Below are 22,457 nucleotides of genomic sequence, written 5' to 3'. Positions count from 1 at the left end.
ACTCCTGTGTTGGTCAACATGCAGTAATGTTGTCATGTATTTTTAATCTGTATTATACACCTCACCCATCTTACTATCTCCAATGTTGTTGCTTAAAGTTTTTTTTAATAAATACTCTAAGTATGGAGCCCCTGACTTCATGCAGGTAGACGAGAAAGTAGCATGAACACATACCGTCCCATTTTTTTCTGATGAAAATGTCTTTTCCTTCCCCTTCTGAAAGTAGAAGTACTTCCATTTCCCCACTCTGAGCTAACTTTTATTCCCCCCCCCCCATAACTCCCCCCTGGTCAATTCTGAAGTTGTCCCAAATTGCCCCCTCTGTGACTAGCAGTCTTGTCCTCACAGCCCTCACTACCCTCTTGCCTGATGTGGGCTAAAAATATCTGAGCAGCGAGACAGATCGTTTTTGTTCAATTAGCACTGGGTTTCAGATCCTACCCTGAAGGCCCAGAGCTAGAGTGCCCCTGCTACTTAAAAAAGCTCTGATGGACAGCCAGGCAGGGGGAGGGGGTGTGGGTCAGCAAGTGGCAGTGATTGCAACAGGGGGAGGAGACAGGAAGAATATTGTGGACAGCCATCATAACTGAGCAGCAGTGTTGAACTACTTATCCCTGCATAACCCAGTCTTAGGACTGCTTGTGTATTTTTCTGTGTTTTTTGTTTTGATGTCTGAACTACTGTTTTTGCCCAAAATTAGGGAAATAAAAAAAAAATGAACTACCAATGTACTCTTTAATTCAAATGTGAACTGCTAGATGCATTTATACCACCCCATGAATATAAAAACCTGCAGTATGGTATGTGAGAATTTGATAGTTAGCTTGGTGCTTCTGTGTGTAGTGTTCAAAGGCTTTCACTGCTAGGGTAGAAAAAATTGACCATATGTCAGTATGGTCAAAAAGTGCATTTTCTCTTCTGAGACTGAAAGACTAATCATAGGTAATTATGAAGTTTCCCACTCCTACCTAGCCCCCTCATTACTCAACTAACAGGATCTGGTAGAAAAGAGCCCCCTGCAGGGTTATCAACCTGTTCCTGAAACTGCAGAGGAAGCAATAAAATTTCTCCTTTCAATTCAATTGCCTGGAGCTGTCAATGGGAGAGTATCAGCAGAAATAGGGGAGATGAAAGGCCCCCCACTTCCGTCAGAGAGGTGTTGATGCAGTCTAACTCAGTGACCCCCTTTCTCGGAAAGAAGACTGAGGCAAGATTACAGGAAAATCTGTGCTGGATTCCTTGTGCATCAAGCAGCAGGGCAGAGGAGCTGCTGGATTTCTAAGAAAAGTCAGTGCAGCAACAGTTACTGTCGGTAAAGGCAAGTTATTAATATCAGAATATAATAATGCACACAATGCAAGCAGTAAGACTTCCGACAAAGTCAAATGCAAACCATACCTGCCCTTAGCAACTATGAGATATAGTGTATACTGTCAAACAAGCACAGAGGTATAAAGTCTAGGTGGAAAATAAAATCAAGTTTGGAAACAGTGATAAAATTCATGCACACAATCTGATCATTCTAGTAGTTACTAGTCTGGCATAAGGTATTGGCATCTTGTATTCATAAGATAAACCTTAACGGCTCTTGTTGAAATACACTACAGTGTCTCCAAATATTCTAGAAGATTCACAGAATCTCTAAGTATTTCTTCAGTCTCTTTGGCAGCTCCCATGGTTACCACCAGTGATACTGATGAGAACTTGAGCTACTATGAGTAAAGTACAGCATAAACACATGCCATCAGAAAATATAAAATAGACATAAAGTAGTCAAATCATTGTGATGACGTTTGAGTACAGTAGGTAGCTGGGTCAGCATGAGTAGGCTGCAAAGGAAAAGGTAAAGATTCATTCCATGCTGAAAGGCAACGAAAATAAACGCAACCTTTCAGTCTGAAGAAGACTCTACAGATGAAATGTTGTGTTTACTAATCATTATGATGTTTAATTAATAGATGACAGTAATAATTATGTTTGAATTGGGGCTGCTTTTGGTGTTGTGACTGAACAGCTGTCTCACTCAGATATTTGCTTTGTACAGACAAGTGACAGCAATACCTCCCTGAGTGACATCACTTTAGTTCTGTAGCTTTACAAACTGGCCTATTCAACGATAACTAGAATGTCCCTTCCCGAGCAATATTGAAACCATTGAAGTTATACTGAAATAGTACTGGTTTTATGTGAAGTGTAAATTATAGTGACAAAACGACTAATTAACAGGATATTATTTGTTAGTAACAGATATAAACTATCAAGAAAACAGTACTTTTACTGGGTTGTAAGATAACTGCTCACTTGTTACCAAAGGAAGTGCCTGTCATTTGTGCACATGCCCTGTGTGTTGTAGCGAGTGTGTAGTAGCAAGTCTGGACTAGATTTGCTCTTCTGGGCACAGTGTTTGTATCTCAAACACTACCCCCCACTGCCCTCATCCCACACCTCCTTCCCTACCGGCACAGCCTGGCCCTTAAAACAACACAAGAGACCCATTCTTACCCCCCCCCCCCAGTACTTTGTGAAACAAACCAAAAAAAGTTCCAAGAAAAGAAAGAAAATTGAAAAATCTACTCCAGCAACATCTGTCTCCTCCACACTAAAAAGCCCATGTGACTCACTCCATGATGTCATCCTCCTGGGCATTCAGCCTGCGCCAGGCTGGCATTCAGCACCTCGCGGCTCAATCGCCAGTCCCTGAAAGCGGGGATTGTGCTTGCCTCAATACTTCACTTGTTGTGCAAATACTAAAGGCAGTTTATTTAAAAAAAAAACAGTGAAAGGTTTTTTTTCTTCCTAGCTGCACAGCCAGTGACGATCACATTGATTGTAACCAGGCGTGAAATAAAATAGCAGTAGATCTGAATAAACCAAGTCCCCTAGTATACCCTCTGGGCTGGAATGCAGTTGTTAATTTCTTTTCTTTGTTGCTGTTGTTTTTTTACATTACACTCAAGAACGTACAATTTTGCTACATATTCAAAGATTTTCCACACGTCGATTTTATTTGTTCAATGTGAATGCATCAAGCTGGGCACTGCCTCCAGGAAATATTTGAGGTTTGAAATTAATTAGAGAATAAGTTTCACTTGCCATAATAAGCACTTGCCAAATGTTTTGTCATTACTCTTGGCCCCCTGAAATGATACAGTACTTCCGTAAATGAGGGAGTCTGTTAGCCTGCAGCCAAAAACTTAGTGGAATTGGAAACTAAATCTGGAAGGCATGGTCTTCATATTCACCATAAAACAATGAAAAAGGACAAAAACGTACCTCCTCAATGAAGAACAGCTCTTGATATTGACCTGACAGCATGTACCAAGCAATGTAATTGACGGGACTTGAAGGAGCTTTGTAGGTCTAAAAATTGGTTCTTGTTGGAATGAAATACATTATACTTATTTGAAAAGTACTATACACTCACTGGGACAGGTGGCTGATACCAGCTCTCTATTTCCCACCAAATTTATTCTTTCTAGACCCACAGATGGAAAGAGAAAACAATAATTATTTGATTTCACTGATAGATGTCCTGTATCAAGTGGGTTAGACCAGAGATGTGTTGTGTCAATATCTTACGTATTACTCATTGTCTCCCTTTTTCATTAACATGTTGTAGCTGTTGGTTTAACTCTGAACAAAATGAAAAAATTGAATTGGAAACAATTTGGAATTTTTTAACTGTACAAATGGAAATGTGGTCCATTAACAGCATGAGTGCATTCACACTGGCCCAGATCAGAGTATGCTTCCTCTCTCACTTTCCTGGGTTCTGAAGGGCTGGTTGTTTACAGAGCTGAATTCTTCCTTTCACTGTCTGTACAAACAGTACTCTCTCTTTCCCTCTCCCTCTCCCTCTCATTGTAACCCTCCTACACTTCCCTGTCCCTGCCTATGCAGAAATGTGAAAAATTTCAGTTCACGTTCAAAACAAAACCAGCAGAATTCCTTCGAGTGTGTATAAACAGTATGCAAGTGCCCCTCCTGCCCTCCCCTTTCACATTTTCCTCATGTTAACGATGCCTGTGGTTCTATTTGAATTACAAAAGTGTGAGTATTGTATACCCCTACCACCTCCCAACAACACCAACTGATCATACAGACTTATACCCTCAGCAGAGGGATAGCAAGTTGGCAGCACAATCTGTACATTGTTCAAAACCATGGTCCTCCTTTCAAACGCAACTGGAGATTAATTAGGGTTCATCCGTTCTTTCATTTTCTTAGCATTACATCAGCTCCCATTTAATCCCTTAGGATTTATGAATGAGATGCAAAGGCCCAACGTCTCTGCATCATCCCTTTCCCAGCATGGAGTTATATTTAGTAAACTGTATCCACACGAAACCTGACTATGAGTAAACCACAGTACAATGTGTGTTTTCTATGCATAATTACAATGCCACTCCTTAAAAAAGAAGGGAGCGATACGAGCTCAAATGATTGTGATGCTTTCAAAATACATCTTCCAAAGATTTAGTGATCCCACATGTGCTGTAGATTAGCCATTATTCAAAAGTGTGGATGCTTCAGGAGCGGCTTTCTTGGGTTAATAAGCAAGGGCCAAAATGCGTGTCCAAAATGGGACAGACAGCTTGCTTCCTCATGTACTTGTGTTCCAAATGTGTCAAGAACACGAGTCCCTTGGGGCGTGTCCTGCTTGGTGGGTTCTGAGAAGCAGGTCTGCCAGCACCAGAATAGCTTACATTTCACACCGTAGGAAACAAATAAAGACACAGAAGAGTGCTGGGTGACTTTCAATAAATGTATTTTATTGGTGATCACCAGGCTGTTTCCGTTTTACAATAAATTTGCAGTAGTTCTATTTTTTTTATTTTTAGATTTAAAGAGAGATACAGAATATTGCACACAAAATATCTGAGGAACTAAAAGATTAATACAGCGCAAAAAAAGAAGAACTATCACAGCGCCTTCTTTACAACACCCCACGGCGAAAAGAGCAGCGCGGCCAGGTAACATCTGCCATTTCAGTACCATTAAGACAATTTGCTTTTTTTTTTCATAGATTTTGTTTTTTAAAATAGCATTTATGTTTAATTTCCTTTTAAACTATTACATACAGGATTATAACCGATAAGAGATCACATGCAGAAACAAGCAAGGCTTATTTAAATGATCTGTATGTTTTGTCTGATGATGATTTTCGGGAGAGAGTTGGGAAGATGCAGCCGAGGCCGAAGTCCTGCATTTTGCACAGCAGGTTTTTCGGCATCGTTTTTTTTTAGATTTGACTCTTTTTTTTTCCTGAAAAATGCATCACTTCCAAGATAAAATTTGATAAAAATGAAAGCTGTCTTTTTTTTTAAAACTAGAGCAATCAGATCGCCCAGTCTGGCAGTCAGGTTTGTATTTTGTGAGAGTTGTGTTAAGTCTTTTGAATCTGTTGGAAGTCTGATTCAAGTAGGTGAAAATCTGCAGTCCCAGTGAACACCCCTAGTGTTTTTTTCATTGCATTTTTATGGGAAAAAGGCAGAAATCTTTTTCCTTTGTAAATCTCCTCTTGAATATGGATCTTGCCTATCCTCAAGTATATAAACAGACAACAGTACAAAGTAAATTGCATCTGCACACAGACAGCAAGAGCACTGAGTATTGTAAATCACATTCTTTCACACTTTCTTATATTATCTGTTCTTCCTTTCATCAAGATATTATTTTTTTTAGTTTTTTTGTTCCATTGTTTTATTTCTAAAGTCAAAGCAGCTTTTAGAGTTAAGCAAACTCTACAAAGACATTCAAAACGTTTTTCTTTTTCAAGTTAGTGCATTCACTTCTGAAACTAGGCTAGATTTTAAGTTCTCAGTTGTTATTTTTGTTCTGATTTTATTACCTCAAGAACTGACTGACATGTTTGTTCCATTCAGGCACCCATAGCTGACTGCTAAGGCCTCTGGGTGCCTGCTGCTATGGACAGGTTGTAGAGATGTCGAAAACTGGCTAAACCACAACAGAACTAGCATCTCGAGAGACATGAAACAGACAGAAGACAAATCAAAACAGCAGACTATTTTTGTGCTCTAAAACAAATGTCTCACTTCAATGTAACTAATGTTTGTACTATAAAACCGGACTCTGCTGTCGAAGACAGGGGGAGAAAAAACATGATTTCCAGCTTTCAAGATACTTGGAAATGACTGCAGACACAATAAGGGGTCAAAAGGCCAGCAGCCCAAAATAACCTTGAAAGGCTACAGAGTCTTGCTGAGATATATTTACTCAACATCATAGTTAGGCCCCAAAACCATTATCTTCTGGGTCTCCACAATAGCAATGCCTACACCACCCTCAAGCCCCTTTTTGTGCGTGGAGAGCTATTTAATATGTATCTAAAAAATAAAAAATAAACAGCACAGAAATAGCAGCACCCTCAAGCATGGATAGCTCCTATTTTGTAGTGGCTGTAAAGACTTTGTCTACATCACAGCTTTGTTCTGGGTATTGTACAGCTATGTTATGTTTTCCTTAACTATAAACAGCATGCACAGAAAAGCTAGCACTGTACATTTTACACAAGGAGCAAGAATGAGCAAAATAATGAATTCAACCTCCTTTGTTGGCTGGTCCTACTGTAGAGCTACCCAATTTGAGGGCTGACTGTGCTGAGTCAGGTAGTTTACTGGACAGCAGCTAGTTTTTCTAGTTACTAGTGCTACTCTGTTTGCTCTGGGTTTTGAAGAAAATTTGTACTATTGGCACGATTCCATACAGGAACAAGACTGCTAATCCTGGCTAAATCCCTATAGGTATCGCGGGATAACCACCCTGGTTTTGCCTTGGCTAATTCCCGTGACTCATAAAACAAAAAGAGGAAAGCCCTAGTAAACCCGATGCTGGCCCACAATTAGATCAATTCTGCACAAAACAACTAGTAATTGATCAAGCAGAGTTCAGGAAGAGCTCTCTTCCGTCCTGCTGCTTGGCGCTCACAGTGACGCGGACCCCAGTAGACACTGTCAAAGCTGCCAGATGTGCTCCCTGATTCCCCAACAATCTTTTTGTTCGCTAAATATTATGCAGCATTTGAAAGAGCATACCTTCATATCACTTGACACAAACGGCACGTATACTGTAAAAAACACACTCTTCTTTCAACGAGGCTCCTGTCTGTCATTCCAATACTCCCTAAACTCCTCAATGTAAAAGAAATGTAAACAACACGAGTCACCTCTGATTAGTGCTATCCCAACTAGGGCACTTAAAAAACAATCACAATCGTGGAAAAAAAAATTTTTTTTTTTTTAAATTAGACAATACTGTCAATAATAAGCAACTTTTACAACAACAAAAAATAAATGTGAAAAAAAAATATTAGACTGCAAACAAAATAATTAAATATATAACACTTTGTTAAAAATCATCTACAAGCAACAAGCCCAGAATTCCAAAAAAGATATCAAAAAAGATATTTTATCAATGGTCCCAACTGGAAGAGTTTGGAGTTTAAAGGATAATAAACCCTATTCTGGGCACATAAAATAGCTATCCCCCTCCCCAAAACTTCCATGCCCTCCAACTCAAATGACCACTATATAATGGTCAGATTTTATATGCAGATTTGTTTGAAACCTTAATCCTTTGAAAGTTCACTGCTTTTATAAAGAAGACCCACCCAGTGAAATTAATTTGTTTTAAAACACAAAGCTTGTAGAGGGATGAAAATGCTTTCAACACAAATTTTGAAAGATTTCCACCACATTCTCAGAGGTTTAAAGGGTGATTATTAGTATATTTTACAGGCAAAAGTACCAAGAACATGTTTTTGTTCATACTTTGAATGTTTGCAAAAATCTCACAATTGTAAAACATATTCCATTGTCATGAGCATTTGTTGGTTTGCATGTTTAAAAATGATCATTTGCATCCTCTTCACTTATGAGCTTCTGATATCTTTTTTCTCTTTCTACATCAATAGCTTATAGTATTCAGTCACCTACAGTAAATTACTAAATATAACAAAAAGATGCATTCCCACTTGGTGCTTTTTTATGCCCTTGATGTGACCTCTAACATTTTCTCCCTGACCTCTGGCTCTGCAGACCCCTCTCGCTGCTATCTATACTAGACCTGCCTGCCTAGTATCAGTGAGAGGGGCTCCCTATGAACCAGACACTTCAAATTCAACCTCTGACTTAGAGCCTCAAGGCACATGTGGATGACGATCACACCTTCCCATCCTCACTGTGGGAACATACTCGTACTCTCCCTCACTGTAAGTACAGGAACTCAATCGCAGAGTCTATCCCAGACCTCTTTTTAACTGGAGTCACACAATTCAGTCAAGCTTCAGAGCACGCCCACTGAATGACAAACAGTTTCTATTGCTACATTTGCAGCATTGGCAAGTGCATAAGCCAAATCTCATAGAAAATAATGTCAAAAAAGAACATAGATTGCCCAGAATAAATTAGGGAATAATTGTGTAAAATATGAATTATTAAAATTAAACTAATGTATTACTCCTTGGATTTATATATATATATTTCCAGTGTTTCTGAAACAGAGTTTTCTTGGGTAAAATTTAAAGTGAAAATAAAAAGAACAGAGGTTAACTTAATTTGTTTTAGATTAGTTGGCTACAGCAGCATTTTAAAAACTTTTTTTGATTCTTTTTGTTTTTCCTTTTTTTATATGTATATATATATTTATATATATAACACCAGCTGCACCTGTCTATTTTAACACAGCCTGACAGTCTCCAACTAACAAGCCCAAACAGGAGTTTAAATCCATTGATTGAAAAACAGGAGAAATGTACAGAAGAGGACAGAATTAAAGCAGCTATACAGGCAACTCCTGACCCCTTGGTAAGCTAAGGTATAAGATTTCTAAAGGGTTCAACCTTTCATTATTACTCCACTACAGTCATTATTATACTTCTAATATATTTATATATATTTATATGTTCACTAAAATACAATACATAAGACAATGACAAGAACTGAACAGAGATCAGAAAAGCGGCATTTCCTACTATCACATAGAAATCCCCTGCAAGAATAAAGTATCCTCGTTACTATGCAAACTATATATTTATTATAAGTCAAATTATAAACTCCCCTCTCTGGGTAAATAATGACCAGATGTAGTCCATGAAATATTTTTCAGCATTAAACTTCAGAAAGAGCACTTCTAGTTGATTGCAAACAATTTTACCTCCAGTAAGCTGAGAAATGAAGTGTCAAAGCTGCAGTTTTTCAATAAGGTTCTGTTTGTCAGCCCAGATTGCTGAGTTTTGTTTTTCCAGCTTATGAATACTGAACTGTTTATTAAACATTTTTTTTACTTCTCTGCGTAAGCTTTTAAAAAATACAGGTCACCAAAAAAATGCAGGTTCTGTCCTAATGAATGATATTTGGGAGTTTGCTCTGCGTTAGCTAGAAGCTTCATCTGTCCCTAATGTCCTTCGTTTGCTCCACACCCTGGCATGAAGCAGAGAAAAAGTCTTCTTTCAACAAATGCATTGTGACGGTGGCATTTTGTGAAAGACTGGCATTCACTCTGTCAGAAAGAAATCAAATTCTGCAGAATGGGGCAGGGTCACTGTTCTGCTCGTGTACTTGATACCCTGTACTTCTGAAATTGTTGAGCACATTTCTTTCTAAACATAAATATTATACACTGCAAGAGCTTAGGGTGTTTCCTCATACTCTCAGGAACAGGGGGGACTTTTGCTGCTCACATAGTCCATTTGTCAGTGCCAAGCCAGGTACTGAAAATAGGAAACAGGACATGAAGAGCTCATTAACTGTAACTATTTTCTTTTGTGCAACTCTGCACACTATCTCGGCTCATCTGAACAGTTAAAGAATCTCATTGAAATAACAGCCCTAGCACATTTCATTGCATTTTAATGTGCCTTTGTCAGTCCTGATGCTATTGAATAAAATAATGAATTAAATCAAAACGCTTTAAAAATAAAAGCCTAAAGGCTTACATTTTCCCATCTACATTCTGCAGGCTCTGTGCCATTTACTAGTAGGCACTGAATTTATCAGCAAGGCTGGGCAAACTCAAGTAAAAGTTTCAGAGATGGCACAGAGGAGGTTTAAGAATTACCAGTGCTGACATGAGCTCAAACTCAAATGTCCTGCACCAGTACAGGGTTTCCATAGTGTCTTGTCTTTATCGCTAGTGGGAATTGTCTCTGAATCCATGGGGTGACAGGAACAGCCAATGATCACACAGAAGAAAGCTTGAGGCATGCTTGGCCATTAGCAGAGTCCCTAGGGATGGAGATATGGGGTCTATCACCTGTATACTGAACACTAACAAAACATCTGCTTGTGCTTTAATTTCGTCAAATCGTTTTTGTAAAAGATTTGCTGGAAGGGTGGTAGATTTGAATTAGTACAATGTCCCAGTTACCCCGTGGGTAAAGACAGACACAGTGGGCTTTGGGTTAATGATTCTATGAAGGGAGCAATTAATTCACATAGACAGGAGTGTATGAAAACCTGCACCAAGTGGGAGCCTGTTGTTTTCCAAGCATTATGCTGTTTCAGAGTGTGGTAAGTTTTGTAAATGCCCTTGCTGTAGTCTGAGAGGAGGTGTTTGTTTATTTAAGTGCTTAAATGTACTGTATTATTTGAATTAATGGTTCTCAATGTGCTGGCCGCACCTGATGTGTTCACAAAGTGAAACTTCTGCAACGTGTGTGACAGGCTCAAACTTGGTGTGTACACACGCGTGTGTGTACCCTTATTTGGAGTTTGTGTGTACGTTTATTCAGTATAAGGAAAGAGAAAGGTTGAATCCTCTTAATGTCCTTGATCTGTGATCGCTCAGTCTCCCAAGACCAAAAGGTAGCAAGCATTGGGAATCTGATTTGTGGTTAAGAGGTCTGAACAAGAAGGAGATTCCCTGGATGTGTTATAATGTTGAGGAATGAGCATAAGAAGGCAGAAATAAATCCCTGTCACTTGTCTATGATGAAGGCCCCAGAGACAAAAGCGGGACAGGGGGTGAAAATGAGACAAGGAGAAAGACAGAGAGGACACTGCACCCACAGGACTCAGAACTCAATCTTGCAGGCTGGGAAAGACTCATCCTGCATTACCACTGTGCTGCTGCTCGCCAGCACCATGATGTTGAGCTCTTGCTGTTTTTCATGGGTCTGCTGATACCACTCCCGGGTCACCTCTGTGTCATGAGTGGGGATCAGGGTCACCTGTAAGGAGAAGAGAGAAGAAATGATGAGTAAGAGAAAGAGATCATCACAAGTCAAACACTACAGCTTTAGCCCTAATATTTTGTTTCAGCCAATCAGGATTCTCAAATCACAAGCATTCCAGGCTCCTTTCTTCATTGTCAGGACAGTGTTCCACAAATTGCACTGCTACTTTTATTTATAGTGATAACATGTTAATAGGTCAAATGGATTTTCAAGTATACATTCATGGTCCTCTCACTATTTGTTGTAGTATTCATTTTTGGTGATCAGCCCAAAACACTGCATAATGTTTCATAAGGTCCCAAGTCAGAAATGTATCCCTTCATCAAGCCAGGTACTATAATACTTATAATTTCTGAATTCACTAAACAGACATTGGAGGGCAGTTGTTTGCACCTTTTCATTTTTAAACCAGCTCTCTTCCTCTTCTTGTTAAACATCACAGTTCATTCAAAAGTGAATAAAGAGAATGAACCAAGAGCTCCAAAAAAGGAGAGTTTCATGTTGACATCTCCCACACTGTGTTCATTTTCAATGCCAGAGTGTTCCTGCTGCCTCATCACAGTTCCTTTCTTATTCCTCCTTTCTTTTTGCGTTTCCGGTAAATGAGGAGATGGCATATCTATTTTCATATAAAGCAGCCAGTCAGCGACTTATTAAGCAAAAGGCACAGAAACGTAAAAGCAGGAAGATGGTGGAGTCTTGTTTAGTTTGAATTATTGCTAATAATTCAATTTTTAAACTCTAGAATTGTCTACACAACTATTCCGACAGTCACTGATGTGCACATCATGTATGAAAGAGTATGGCCATCAAGCAAACAGCTCTTAAACTGGTGGCTGTGCCAGTGAGAGCTCCTGGGAAGCCATTTTTTATGTTAGAATGAACAGCAGTAAATTAAAGAATACTGCAGACTAATTATCTCAGGAGAAGTGGAGTTACCTGCAGGTTTGAGCCCCACTGAGCCTTGCCATCAAGCAAGGCATCCAAGACGCTGCGGCTGGGCTCTCCACTGCCTGTGTCATTCCCGCTCACCACATAGTAAGCTGCACGGATGCGCTTGAAGAACTCCTGGTCCACATTCTTGGCACTGCAGTGGTTAGGGATGTAGGCTAGATCCACATAGATTGGGGGTCCAGGGGGCGCCCCGGAAGTGGACTTCTGAGAGCTGGATCCTATGAGGGCAAGAACAGCAATGCTGGATTTGTGATGTACTCCTAGATAGAATAAATGTCCATCAATTCAATTAAATAAATGGGCTGGGTCAAATGGGGCTTGGACTTGGATATGAACCTTAGACTTCCAGGTTGAATTTATGACTGACAGATCATTAAGAGCTAGGATTATTTTATACTGTCAAACGTTTCCTCAAAAGAACTTTCTTAATGCATACTTATTACCTTTAAATATAGATTTATACTGGGGGAGAAAAAATCTTGATATCACTGGTGAAGTGGAAGAATTCCAAGAAAAAGGCTATAGGGATTAGTTGCTCCTTCTTTAGATCCTCTACTTTGTATAGGGCAACTATTTTTAGAGACTTAATGCTCTTAATTATATAGTGATTGTGGCCTGCAGCAGTAATAATAGCTTGTGAACATTGTTAAAGAACCTACAAAAAGATTATCAGGCTTTTTCTTCAATAAATCAGTAAGTAAACAGTACCTGTGTTGCTTTTGACTCCGTTGACAAGGCCCTTGCTTGGATTGTGACTCTGGCTGGACCTGGAAACCTCGTCTCTCTCCTCTCCTCGAGATCCTTGAATGTCAGACACCCGAGGTGGTTTAGAAGCCTTCTCTCCCTCCTTCTTTTTCACAGAGGCAGTTCGTTGAGACTTCTCAGATGAGTCTTTGGAAGCCTGCTTGGCAGGGGTGGGGGATCTCTTGACCCTGGTTTCTCCCTTGCGGCCAGGTGAGGCTGACTTGGGCTTTCCAAGTGTCTTCCGCAGGCCTTTGTTAGTCTTTGTGTCCTTCTTGAGCAGTTTATCTGTGCGGTTCTGGTCCATGGTCAGTGCCTCTGGGTCAACCATACATACGTCAGGATGTGGGGGTTGAGGGAAAGGGTCTACCATGGGAGCAGGTGGGGGGTCATGAGCTCTGTCTGATGTCCTGGAGGAGGATGTGTGATGGTTGCCTCCTCCACCTACCGCAGCAGATTTGTCTACAGGCAAGTACTCTGCATCTTCATCAGAATCCAGGTTGGCTTCTGCAGTAATTGATGGGCACTCCTCAGTCTCAGGAGGCACATCAGAGTCAGACTGTGAAGGCAGAGATTCACTAACTGAGGTTGGAGGGGTTTCCTCACCAGCCACCCCCAGGCCAGCTGCCATGGCACCAGGGAGATGATGCGACTGACTGCCATTGTTATCTCCATGGTGACCATGATGCAGAGTGTGGTGACGCTGCTGTTTGTGGGATCTCCGCTTGACTGATGGCTGTTGCTGTTGGTTGTCATCACCATCTTGTGACTGGTCACTCCCTTCTTCTTCCTCCTCCTCACTAGAGAGTTGGTGTGGGCTAGGGTTGATGAAAGATGGGGAGAGCTCTCCTTTACGGTGTTTGTACTCACAGGAGGAGTATCTAACAGATGCTGACGGAGAGTAAGATGAGGCAGCCCCCAAGCAGACATCTGGAGGGACTTGTTCAGAATCCTCTTCTGCTTTCATAAGCTCTTCAGGGTAGAACGGTGAGTGAAAGGTCTGATCGCCTGAGGCCAAGGAGAGAGGGCGGGCTGGACGATCTGGCTCCCTCTCATCATCCTCATAGTCGTCTTCCTCTCGGGAATGTGGATGAGATACCATTGCTCTCTGTTGCTGCTGTTGTGGTTCCCATTCAAGTGTGCAGCTCTGTCTCTTTTCGTCTTCTTTTTGTTTCTTCTCCTCCATAGCTTTTTCCTCTTCCTTCTTCTCTGTTCTTTCCAGTATTGCTGCTCCTGTGCAGGTAGCATCTGTCACTCCATAGAGAGCTGCTGGTGGGCTCATGCTAACTTCTGTGGGCCCATTTGCAGTTGCTGACTGTGCAGCAGGCTGTGTTGGTGGAGCAGAAAATGATGCCAGCACATCTGGGAGGGGGCTGGCCGAGGTAAGAGAGGGGGAGATGGCCTCAGTCGGGGCTGCCGTAACTGCTTTTTGCTCAGCTGGTTCAGCTGTTGGAATTCTTTGGCATTCGATCCGACACGGTAAGGTGGTTTGCTCCATCTCACAGAAATAAGTGTCCTCCTCAGCAGCGTCCATCTCTTCCATGAAACGTTTGGAAGTGGAATCTGCTGGTTGCAATGGAGAGACATCAAACAGACTCCGTGCTGTGGTCTCTTTTTCGATGGACTGTGACAAAAGGGAGTAAGGGGCAGATGCTCCTGGTCCCACAGATAATACTGGTTCATCTGCCCAATCAGCTTTATAGGAAGTGTCAAGATGATGTTCCTTTTCTGTTGTGGTGTCTGTCAAGCTAACCTGCTCTTTTTTTAATTCATCTGCAGCAGGAGACATTGGGGGGAAGGGTTTGACGTCTTCAAAGGGACTGAGGGGAGAAAATCGCGTGAGACTGGAGGACGACTCAGCAGTTGTGGGGGCTGTAACCAGCTTTTCAGAAACCTCCAGGTACTCATCTTTTACCATCCCTCCTGCACTTGAAAAAGGGGATTCCATGATTAAGGAAGGCTCCTCTTTAAAAGAGGAGTATTCAAAGCCAGTACTGTCGAGATCAGTTTTAAAGAGTGTGTCAGAGGTGGCAGCTGCAGCCTCCAGTTCCTCTCCAAATGGACGGTAAGTGCAGAGAGATGCAGAAGCTGAAGAGGAATAACTGTAAGATGAGGAAGAAGAATATGAAGTTGCAGATGTGGTGGTATAGTCAAAACCAGATGTGAATGAATCCCCCAGTTTTTTACTCAGTAGGTCAGGAGTCTTCTGTTTTTCAAATTCAAGATCTTTCTCACTTTGGAAGAATTTATCTTCACTTGTCTTGGAAGTCAAGGAGAGCCCAAGATGATCAGGTCCAGGGCTCTTGTCTTTCTGGTCTTGTGTTTCCAGCTCTCTCACAAGGAAGGAGTCTTTTCTAACCTCATCATAGGAGTATTCAACCCCAGAAGAAAATCCTTTGGCCTCGGTTTGTCTGATCTCAGTGTAGCTGCCAGAGAACAGAGAAGATGCACTGCTCACTTCTTTCTGAAGAAATTCTTCTACCTCTGCCTTCTGGCTGCTGCTGGGAGAAGTTTCAAACACTGCAGAAGTGGAGGGCTTTCCTTGTATATCAAAGCTGTAGTCTAGTTCACTACAGGAGGTTTCTTGTTTCTTTTCCTCCTCCTTCTTCCCTGGAAACACTGAGTCTTTCTCTGTGAAGCTCTCATATGAATATTCCAAAGCAGCTGCAGAGAATGCAGCCTTGGATTCCTTTTCTGATTTTTCTTTAGCACCTTTCTCCAAATCTGAGTCGCTAGCACTCTCCTCTTCTTCTCCCACCTCTTCTTCCTCCTCTCCTTCGTCCTCCTGCTCTTCTTCCATCATTAATCTCATTTCACCCCTCTCAATTGCCTCTTCCTTCTCATAGTAGGTCATCATTGATTTACTGGCACCAGCCATACTTTTGCAAGCATAATCAGATGCAAGGATGTTGTCATCCAGGTGCTGAACTGAAGGTTCATTATATGAGGCTGTGCTAGCTTGACTGTCCTTGTCGTCTGGCTGAGCGGTAGGAGAAAAGAGCTCCTTCTCTTCCAGTGAAAACTGACTAGAAGGAGATTCTGATTTTTCTGCCTCAGATGTATACTGTTTCTCCTTGTCTTGGTCTGTAATCACTTTTTCATCCTTCTTAGCCATGGACTGTTTTGCAGGAACATCATCAAAATCTGACAAGGCAGTTTGAGATTTTTCATCCAGTTTAGTCTGAGTCCACAAAGGTGAAGACAACTCTTTTTCACTCTGTGCACTCAAAAGGGCCTCTTCCTCTTTAGGAGACATTCCATCCTTATCCTTGACTTCTGGTGAAACTGGAAGAGAAGAAGGACTGTGATCTTTCTGATCAGCCTCCTTCTCTTTTTCCAAAGGCACTTCCTTCTCCAAGTAATCAGTGTATTGCTCCATATGACTAAGGGCAGAGGAAGAGGGCTCCATATCTGGCATTTGTTTATTGTCATAAATCTCAGTGTATGTAAAGCTCTTATCAACCACAAAAGGGGTGGGCTGTCTCTCCTCCCTCTCATGCTCCTCTTCTTGGCCTTTTTCACGATCTTCTCCAAGTTTTCCAGGAATGCTCTCCCTTTCTAAGTCATAAAGACCAAAATGAACACTTTTCCCTGGTTCTACATAAGCCTCTGTGTGGTAATCAACTCGGCTGAATGAGATTGGTTCTTCCCTGTGCTGTTCATCCTTCGTGAACACATCCACAGTTTCTGCTCTTTCTGGGGATTTGTCCAGCTCTTTCTCTGCTGCTGTTTTATTGTCATCGTAGTGGATGCCTAAAGCCTCATCTTCACCCATGGAGTACTGGAAGCTTTCCTTTAAGTCCCATGTCTCCCCTTTTGTTGCTGGTTTTTCTTCTTCAGGAGAATATTTTGACAGGTCGTGTTTTTCTTGGTCTTTAGGAGAATGCAGCTCCATTGTTTGAGAGGATTCTTTTTTGTCTTCAACTGTCTTTTTTACTTGGTCTTTTTCTGGGATGAAGAATGAAGATGTTGGGGGGAGACCTGGAGATGCTGCCTCACGCTCACCCTCCATTTCCCGCTTTGCCTCCTTCCCTGGTTTTTCTTCATCTTTGGTTATATTTACTGCTGGCTCATCTAGAGAATAATGGTCATCAGCTTTGCCTTGAATAAGGGGAGGCATGGATGTTTCATCAGGAGAGGTTTGCTCTGTGCTGCTCTGGCTCTCTGTGCCAAAAAGCACTGAATCCACAGAGGTCTTCTCAGCGGTGGAAGCATGAAGAACAGATTCAGGGATCACCGAGGTGCTGCTGGTAGAGACGTCTGTACAAGAAGGTACTGCTATAATTTCTTCTGCCTTGGACAACACAACCTTTTCCTCTGGTTCGGGTGAGATGTCTCTACCTTGCAAATAAGTCAACCGGTCTTCGGCATCAGTCAGATCTTGTGCCTTTAAGTCTTTGCTAGAGAAATCAACCATACTTACATCAGTTGTCAAAGCAGAAGTTGCATAGGAATCACTTCTCTTTTCTGGTTGAAACTGATCAGGCTGAACTTTGTCAGAGGAAGGAACAGATGGCAAATCATCAGACATGAAATCTATTTTGCTTGCCTCAAGTGACAAAGGCCTAGACCCTGCGCCTCCCATGCAGATGGCATCCTCTTCATCTTCTTCGTCTTCTTCTTCCTCTTCTTCATCCGAGTATACTACCTGTGGCTTTGCTTCATGGTCCACAGGAGATGCTGCATGTCTTTCAGGTGACTTGGCCTGTGTGGTTTTAAGGTAGGGTGATTCAAAACTTTTCTCTGGCTCTTGCTCCTTTTCTTTTTCTGACAAGATGTTTTTAGTCATAGATACTGGGAATTCCTCAATTTTCTCTTCTTTTAGAGATTTAGCCTCACAGGTATATTCCTCATCCAGAAATGTGCTTTCTTTCTCTTCCAGAAATTTGGATTTTGTACTTTCCTTGATATCTCTCTCCTCATAGTCTTCCTCATCCTCTTCCTCATCTGTTTCTTGAAATGAGGCCTTCTCACCAGTTATATCTTTTGCCAGAAGCTCCTTTTCTCCCTCTACAGGAGAGATATCTTTCCTCTGTATGGTTAACTCTTCCTCTACAGAATCTGGCTTTGTCTCCTCCCTTGGTAGAAGCTCAGTTGTTGTAGAGTAGAGCTCCATAGCATGCACTTCATCAACTTTCTTTTGCTCCTGAGAAACAGGTATGTCTTTAGGTAGAGGGCTGGGTGGTGGTAAGTCTTTAGGTAGAGGGCTGGGTGGTGGTAGGTCTTTAGGAAGAGGGCTGGGTGGTGGATAGTCTTTAGGAAGAGGGCTGGGTGGTGGAGAGTCTTTAGGAAGAGGGCTGGGTGGTGACAAGTCTTTAGGAAGAGGGCTGGGTGGTGGCAAGTCTTTAGGAAGAGGGCTGGGTGGTGGAGAGTCTTTAGGAAGAGGGCTGGGTGGTGGCAAGTCTTTAGGAAGAGGGCTGGGTGGTGGCAAGTCTTTAGGTAGAGGGCTGGGTGGTGGAGAGTCTTTAGGAAGAGGGCTGGGTGGTGGCAAGTCTTTAGGAAGAGGGCTGGGTGGTAGCAAGTCTTTAGGTAGAGGGCTGGGTGGACTTTCTTTCATTGCTACAGTGTCCTGTTCAAGCAATGATAATTTGTCAACATCTGGAATTGTGACCGTCTCTGGTTTTGCCTCTTTAGGAATTTCAAGGACTGCGTCTTCCTTGCCTTTTATTTCCTCCTCCTGTTCTGCAGGAGATGCCTCTGTTGTGGTTGCTTGTTGAATTATTTCATTTTCATCTTTCTTGTGCTCTTGCAGTCCTGGGGCAATTTCTGATTTTTCTTCCACAGGAGACTGATGGAAAGGTGTGTGTCCTGCACTGGTAGGACCAGACTGTGTTGGGGAGGCCATTTTTACTGTACTGTCATCTGGACTGAGGCATCTTTCCTCAGTATCTGGAAATCCACTAGAGTCTGTCACCAAAGCACTGGAAAGAGAGGGAGGAGGGGAAAAGGCCTTTGAAAAAGTCCCATCCTTAGTATCATCTGTGGAGACAGAAGTCTGGATGTCATCCACAGCTAGCTGGGTAATGGTCTCCATAGCAGATGTGGAAGCAGGTTGTTTTTCAGATGATATAAATATTTCTGAATCCTTCTCTGTGTCCTGAAACATCAAAGGAGATGCATAGCCTTCTTGGAGCTTTCCAAGTGGCATTTCAACATTAGGAGTCTGATCTTCCTCTTCGTCCTCCTCTTCCTCATCTTCCTCCTCATGGAGCTGTGTCATCCTCCCAGCAGCATCTCCTTCTACTGCAATGGGTTGGTACTCCTCTGATGGAGGGGACTTGAAGCACTTGTCCTCTTCTAAGGAGGAAGTAGGAGAAATAGTCCCAGCAGAAGGTAAATAATCCCTTCCTTGGGTGGCCTCTGTACGAGTGGAAGATGGGATACTATTGACTGTGTCAAGAAGCAAAGAGCTCTTTCCTGTCTCTTCAGTTTGTGGTGCTGTCACAGATGCTACAGACTGATCTTCAGCAACAGAAGTGGCAAAAGATGATAATTTGTCACATTCAGTGATGGAAGTGGCTGATGAAATGTGCTCTTCTTCTGCCAAGGGTGCTGCAATAATGTTAGTAGAGTACACAGCTAATGCTGGATCGTGCCCTCCTATGAAGCCCTTTGTTGCCAAATCTGATACATCGGTCAGAGCAGCTGCTTTCATCTCCTGCATACCATGGATGGCATCAAATGAGCCTGTTTCATCAGGAACTGAAATATCATAGGAACCAACTTCATAGCGTAGATGTGGTATTCTGTCTTCTGTTTCCTCATGAATTTCTTCATCAGAAATGGTCTGCTCAGTTTCAGAGTAACCAGGAATAGTCTCATCCTGAATATAAGAGATGTGTTCAGCTGCTGTTGCACCTTGTACAGTTGCAGTGACAGCAGCTGTTGCTGCTGCTACGTTGGACAGATACGCATCTTCATCTTCTTGTTCTTTGGCAAAGATTTTCTCATCTGTTGTTTTCGCATCCTTGTCAAGTTTTTCTTTTCCCTCAGTTGTGACCTTCAGTTCCTCCTCAGCTGTTTCATTTAAGTCTTCTGCTTCCTCCAGCTCTGCCTTTTCAACTACGTCTCCCTCTTCTTCCTCTTCATCTTCCTCTAGTTCAGCTTTCCTAGGTTCTTCCTTTTCTTTCATCTCAAACTTTTCAGTATATTTCTCACACTTTTCCATCTCCTCTTCCTCATGCTTTCTATCCACACCTTTTTCCTGTGTTTCCTTCCATTTTCCTCCGTCTTCTTCTTCCCCCATTCCCATATCCTCTTCATCCTCTATTTCCTTCTTTTCAGCTATTTCTTTTCCTTCCTCCTGCTCTTCCTCCTCCTCTTCCTCCATTGCTGTGCCTTCATCCTCAAATTTCTCTCCTATCTTTGATGCCATTTCTGGCTCTTTTTCCTGTGAAATTTGCTTTTCATCATGTGGAGATTCGGCTTCAACATCTGTGGTTGTAATTCCCTCATCAGGGGACTCCAAGGGAGGAAACTTTTTGTCTTCTATGATTTGTGAAACAATCCTTTCTTCTGTATCTTCCTCTTGGTAAGGGCTAGGGATCAAAGTGTCATCTGCTGGAGGCTTGGACACTGTTAAAGTATCCTCTGTTGGTTCTTCTCCCAGCTGTGTGACTTCTTGTTTAAGCTCTTCGAAATCCTTGGTTAGATCTTCTGGGGAGGAAACAATGGATCTGTCTTCCAGTGCTAGAGGAGGCTGTTGTACTTCAGGCTGAGGCTCAGAACCCACGAGCCCTTCTTCTGTACCTTCAACAGGCTTTTGTTCAGTGGACTGTTCTTTAGCTGCTTTGGCTTTAGTTTTATCAGTTTTGGGCTTGCCATGCATTTTAGCCTTATGCAGCGTCTTCCTGACCTCAGGAGTGAATGGCTTCAGGTCAGGTTTAGTTATCTTCTTTAGCTCTGGCTTGGCAGTTTCCTTCTTTTTGTCTTCCTTCGCCTTGGCTTCTTTCTTCTCCTCTTTTTTAACAGCATCTTCTTTCTTCACATCACGCCTTTCTTTCTTGATCTCTTTTTTTTCTTTGTCTTTCTTCTCATCCATTTTGGACACCCTTTCTTTAGGATGTTTTTTGATGGTCTTCTCTTTTGATAGCTTCTTCTTTTCCAGCTTTGCAGCCTCAATTGTTTCTGTCTTGGCTTTTGGTGACTTGACTGTGATTTTATCTCCTTCCTTCAGTTTTTTCTCCTCTTTCTTTTCATTTTTGTTCTCTTTTGCTGGCTCAGTTTTGGTTTCAGCGACTGAAGCTTCATCTTGAGCATCTGCCTCTTTCTTAGAAACTTTTGTTGAAGCTTGAGGCTTAGGGGATGATTTAAGACTTTCCTTGCTATCTGTCCTTTGCTTCATCTTAGTTTGTTTTAACACTGGAGGAGGTACTCCAGAGGAAATATCCTTCTGAGTAGCCACTGGGTATCTCAAAAAGTCCAGGTGCTTTAATTTCTCCAGACCTTCGAAGATTTTGTTCTGTGGGGCATTTCCAGGGAATAAGACTCTGACAATCTTCTCTGTGGGGCTAGCAGGAAGCCAAACAACCAGAGCTGTGACTGATGTCAGGTAAGGAACTGATATCTCTCCTTCCTTTCCATTGGGCAGTACTATTCCAGTCTTAGCCTTACTGTTGCCAGCCCACTTCTGCATAAGAAATTGCATTTCTTTACTGTCCTTGACTGGATTAAGCACATACATGTCTAACCTGCCTACACCCATCTTGTGGAAAAGAGTGATGGGTTCAATAGTGTTGCTCACTACTCTATACAGGGGCTCAGGCTTGATCCCAAGCTTATTGAGGTACTGCAAGGTGAGGGAAGCCTCCTCAATGCTCCGTTTCACTTTCAGCGTGGATTCAGGCATTCGTAACTTCTCAGGAACATTGAAGAAGACCACTCCAAGCTCTGGTGATATCAAGTTTTTCATCCAGTCACTGTAGGTGGTGGATCCCTGTGACTGCTCCTCATCTTGCTCTGCTATTTTTCTCTGGAGGAGTCCATTTATACCTGGCAAGTTGTCTGCTCCAATGTGTGTAAGAAGAATAGAGTCGATACGATCCAAGTGCCTGACGAGCTTCCAGAAGCATGATCTCCTTTCGGAGCCTCCATCAATGAGGATATTAAAGCCATTGACTGCAAAGAGTGCAGAATCCCCTCGCCCTCCAGGGAAAATGTAGCAGCAGGGCTTGGAGAGCTTTAGAAATCCCCCTGAGGTAGGGGGCTCCAGAAGGTCAAAAGGTGAGGGCACGTCTACAGTTTCGGAGACATACTCTGTGAACTCCAAAACGCCCTCCATCTCGGGCAGCACAGGTTCAGGGTTCAGTTTGAAGTCCAAGAACTCCCGAAAGTGCTGATGCTGCTGCCCCAGGGAGCTCCAGCCCCCCTCCCCTTGACAGATCACCGTAAGAGTGGCCTGGTGTTCTGGGGCTGCTCCGCCCAGCAGGTTACTCACCTGTGAGATGAAAGACAGAAACAGCATTGGTCCTTTAGTATTCTCAGTCCAAATTAATTTACTGCACCAATGCAAAAAAACTAGATACTAAACACACTGTGCCTTATAACTTTCATTTAACATGGTATATTA

The 22,457-nt window shown here is 42.2% G+C and overlaps 1 protein-coding gene across 1 annotated transcript in view; it reads right to left on the bottom strand.

Moving 5' to 3' along the window:
* Positions 1-4,751: 4,751 nt before the first annotated feature.
* Positions 4,752-22,457, bottom strand: part of map1aa (microtubule-associated protein 1Aa) — a 70,824-nt gene continuing 53,118 nt past the window's right edge. The window contains exons 5-7 of the mRNA XM_088641229.1: positions 12,857-22,325; positions 12,134-12,366; positions 4,752-11,188 (exon numbers count right to left, since the gene is read on the bottom strand). Of these exons, the coding sequence (XP_088497355.1) occupies positions 11,033-11,188; positions 12,134-12,366; positions 12,857-22,325 (9,858 nt within the window). The 3' untranslated portion in view covers positions 4,752-11,032. The remainder of the gene's footprint in view (positions 11,189-12,133; positions 12,367-12,856; positions 22,326-22,457) is intronic.

The sequence above is a fragment of the Lepisosteus platostomus genome, chromosome 7, assembly GCF_059453375.1.
Source record: "Lepisosteus platostomus isolate fLepPlt1 chromosome 7, fLepPlt1.hap1, whole genome shotgun sequence".
Taxonomy (NCBI): Eukaryota; Metazoa; Chordata; class Actinopteri; order Semionotiformes; family Lepisosteidae; genus Lepisosteus; species Lepisosteus platostomus.
Note: the sequence above shows the minus strand (reverse complement) of the source record. Positions and strands in the feature narration are given on the sequence as shown.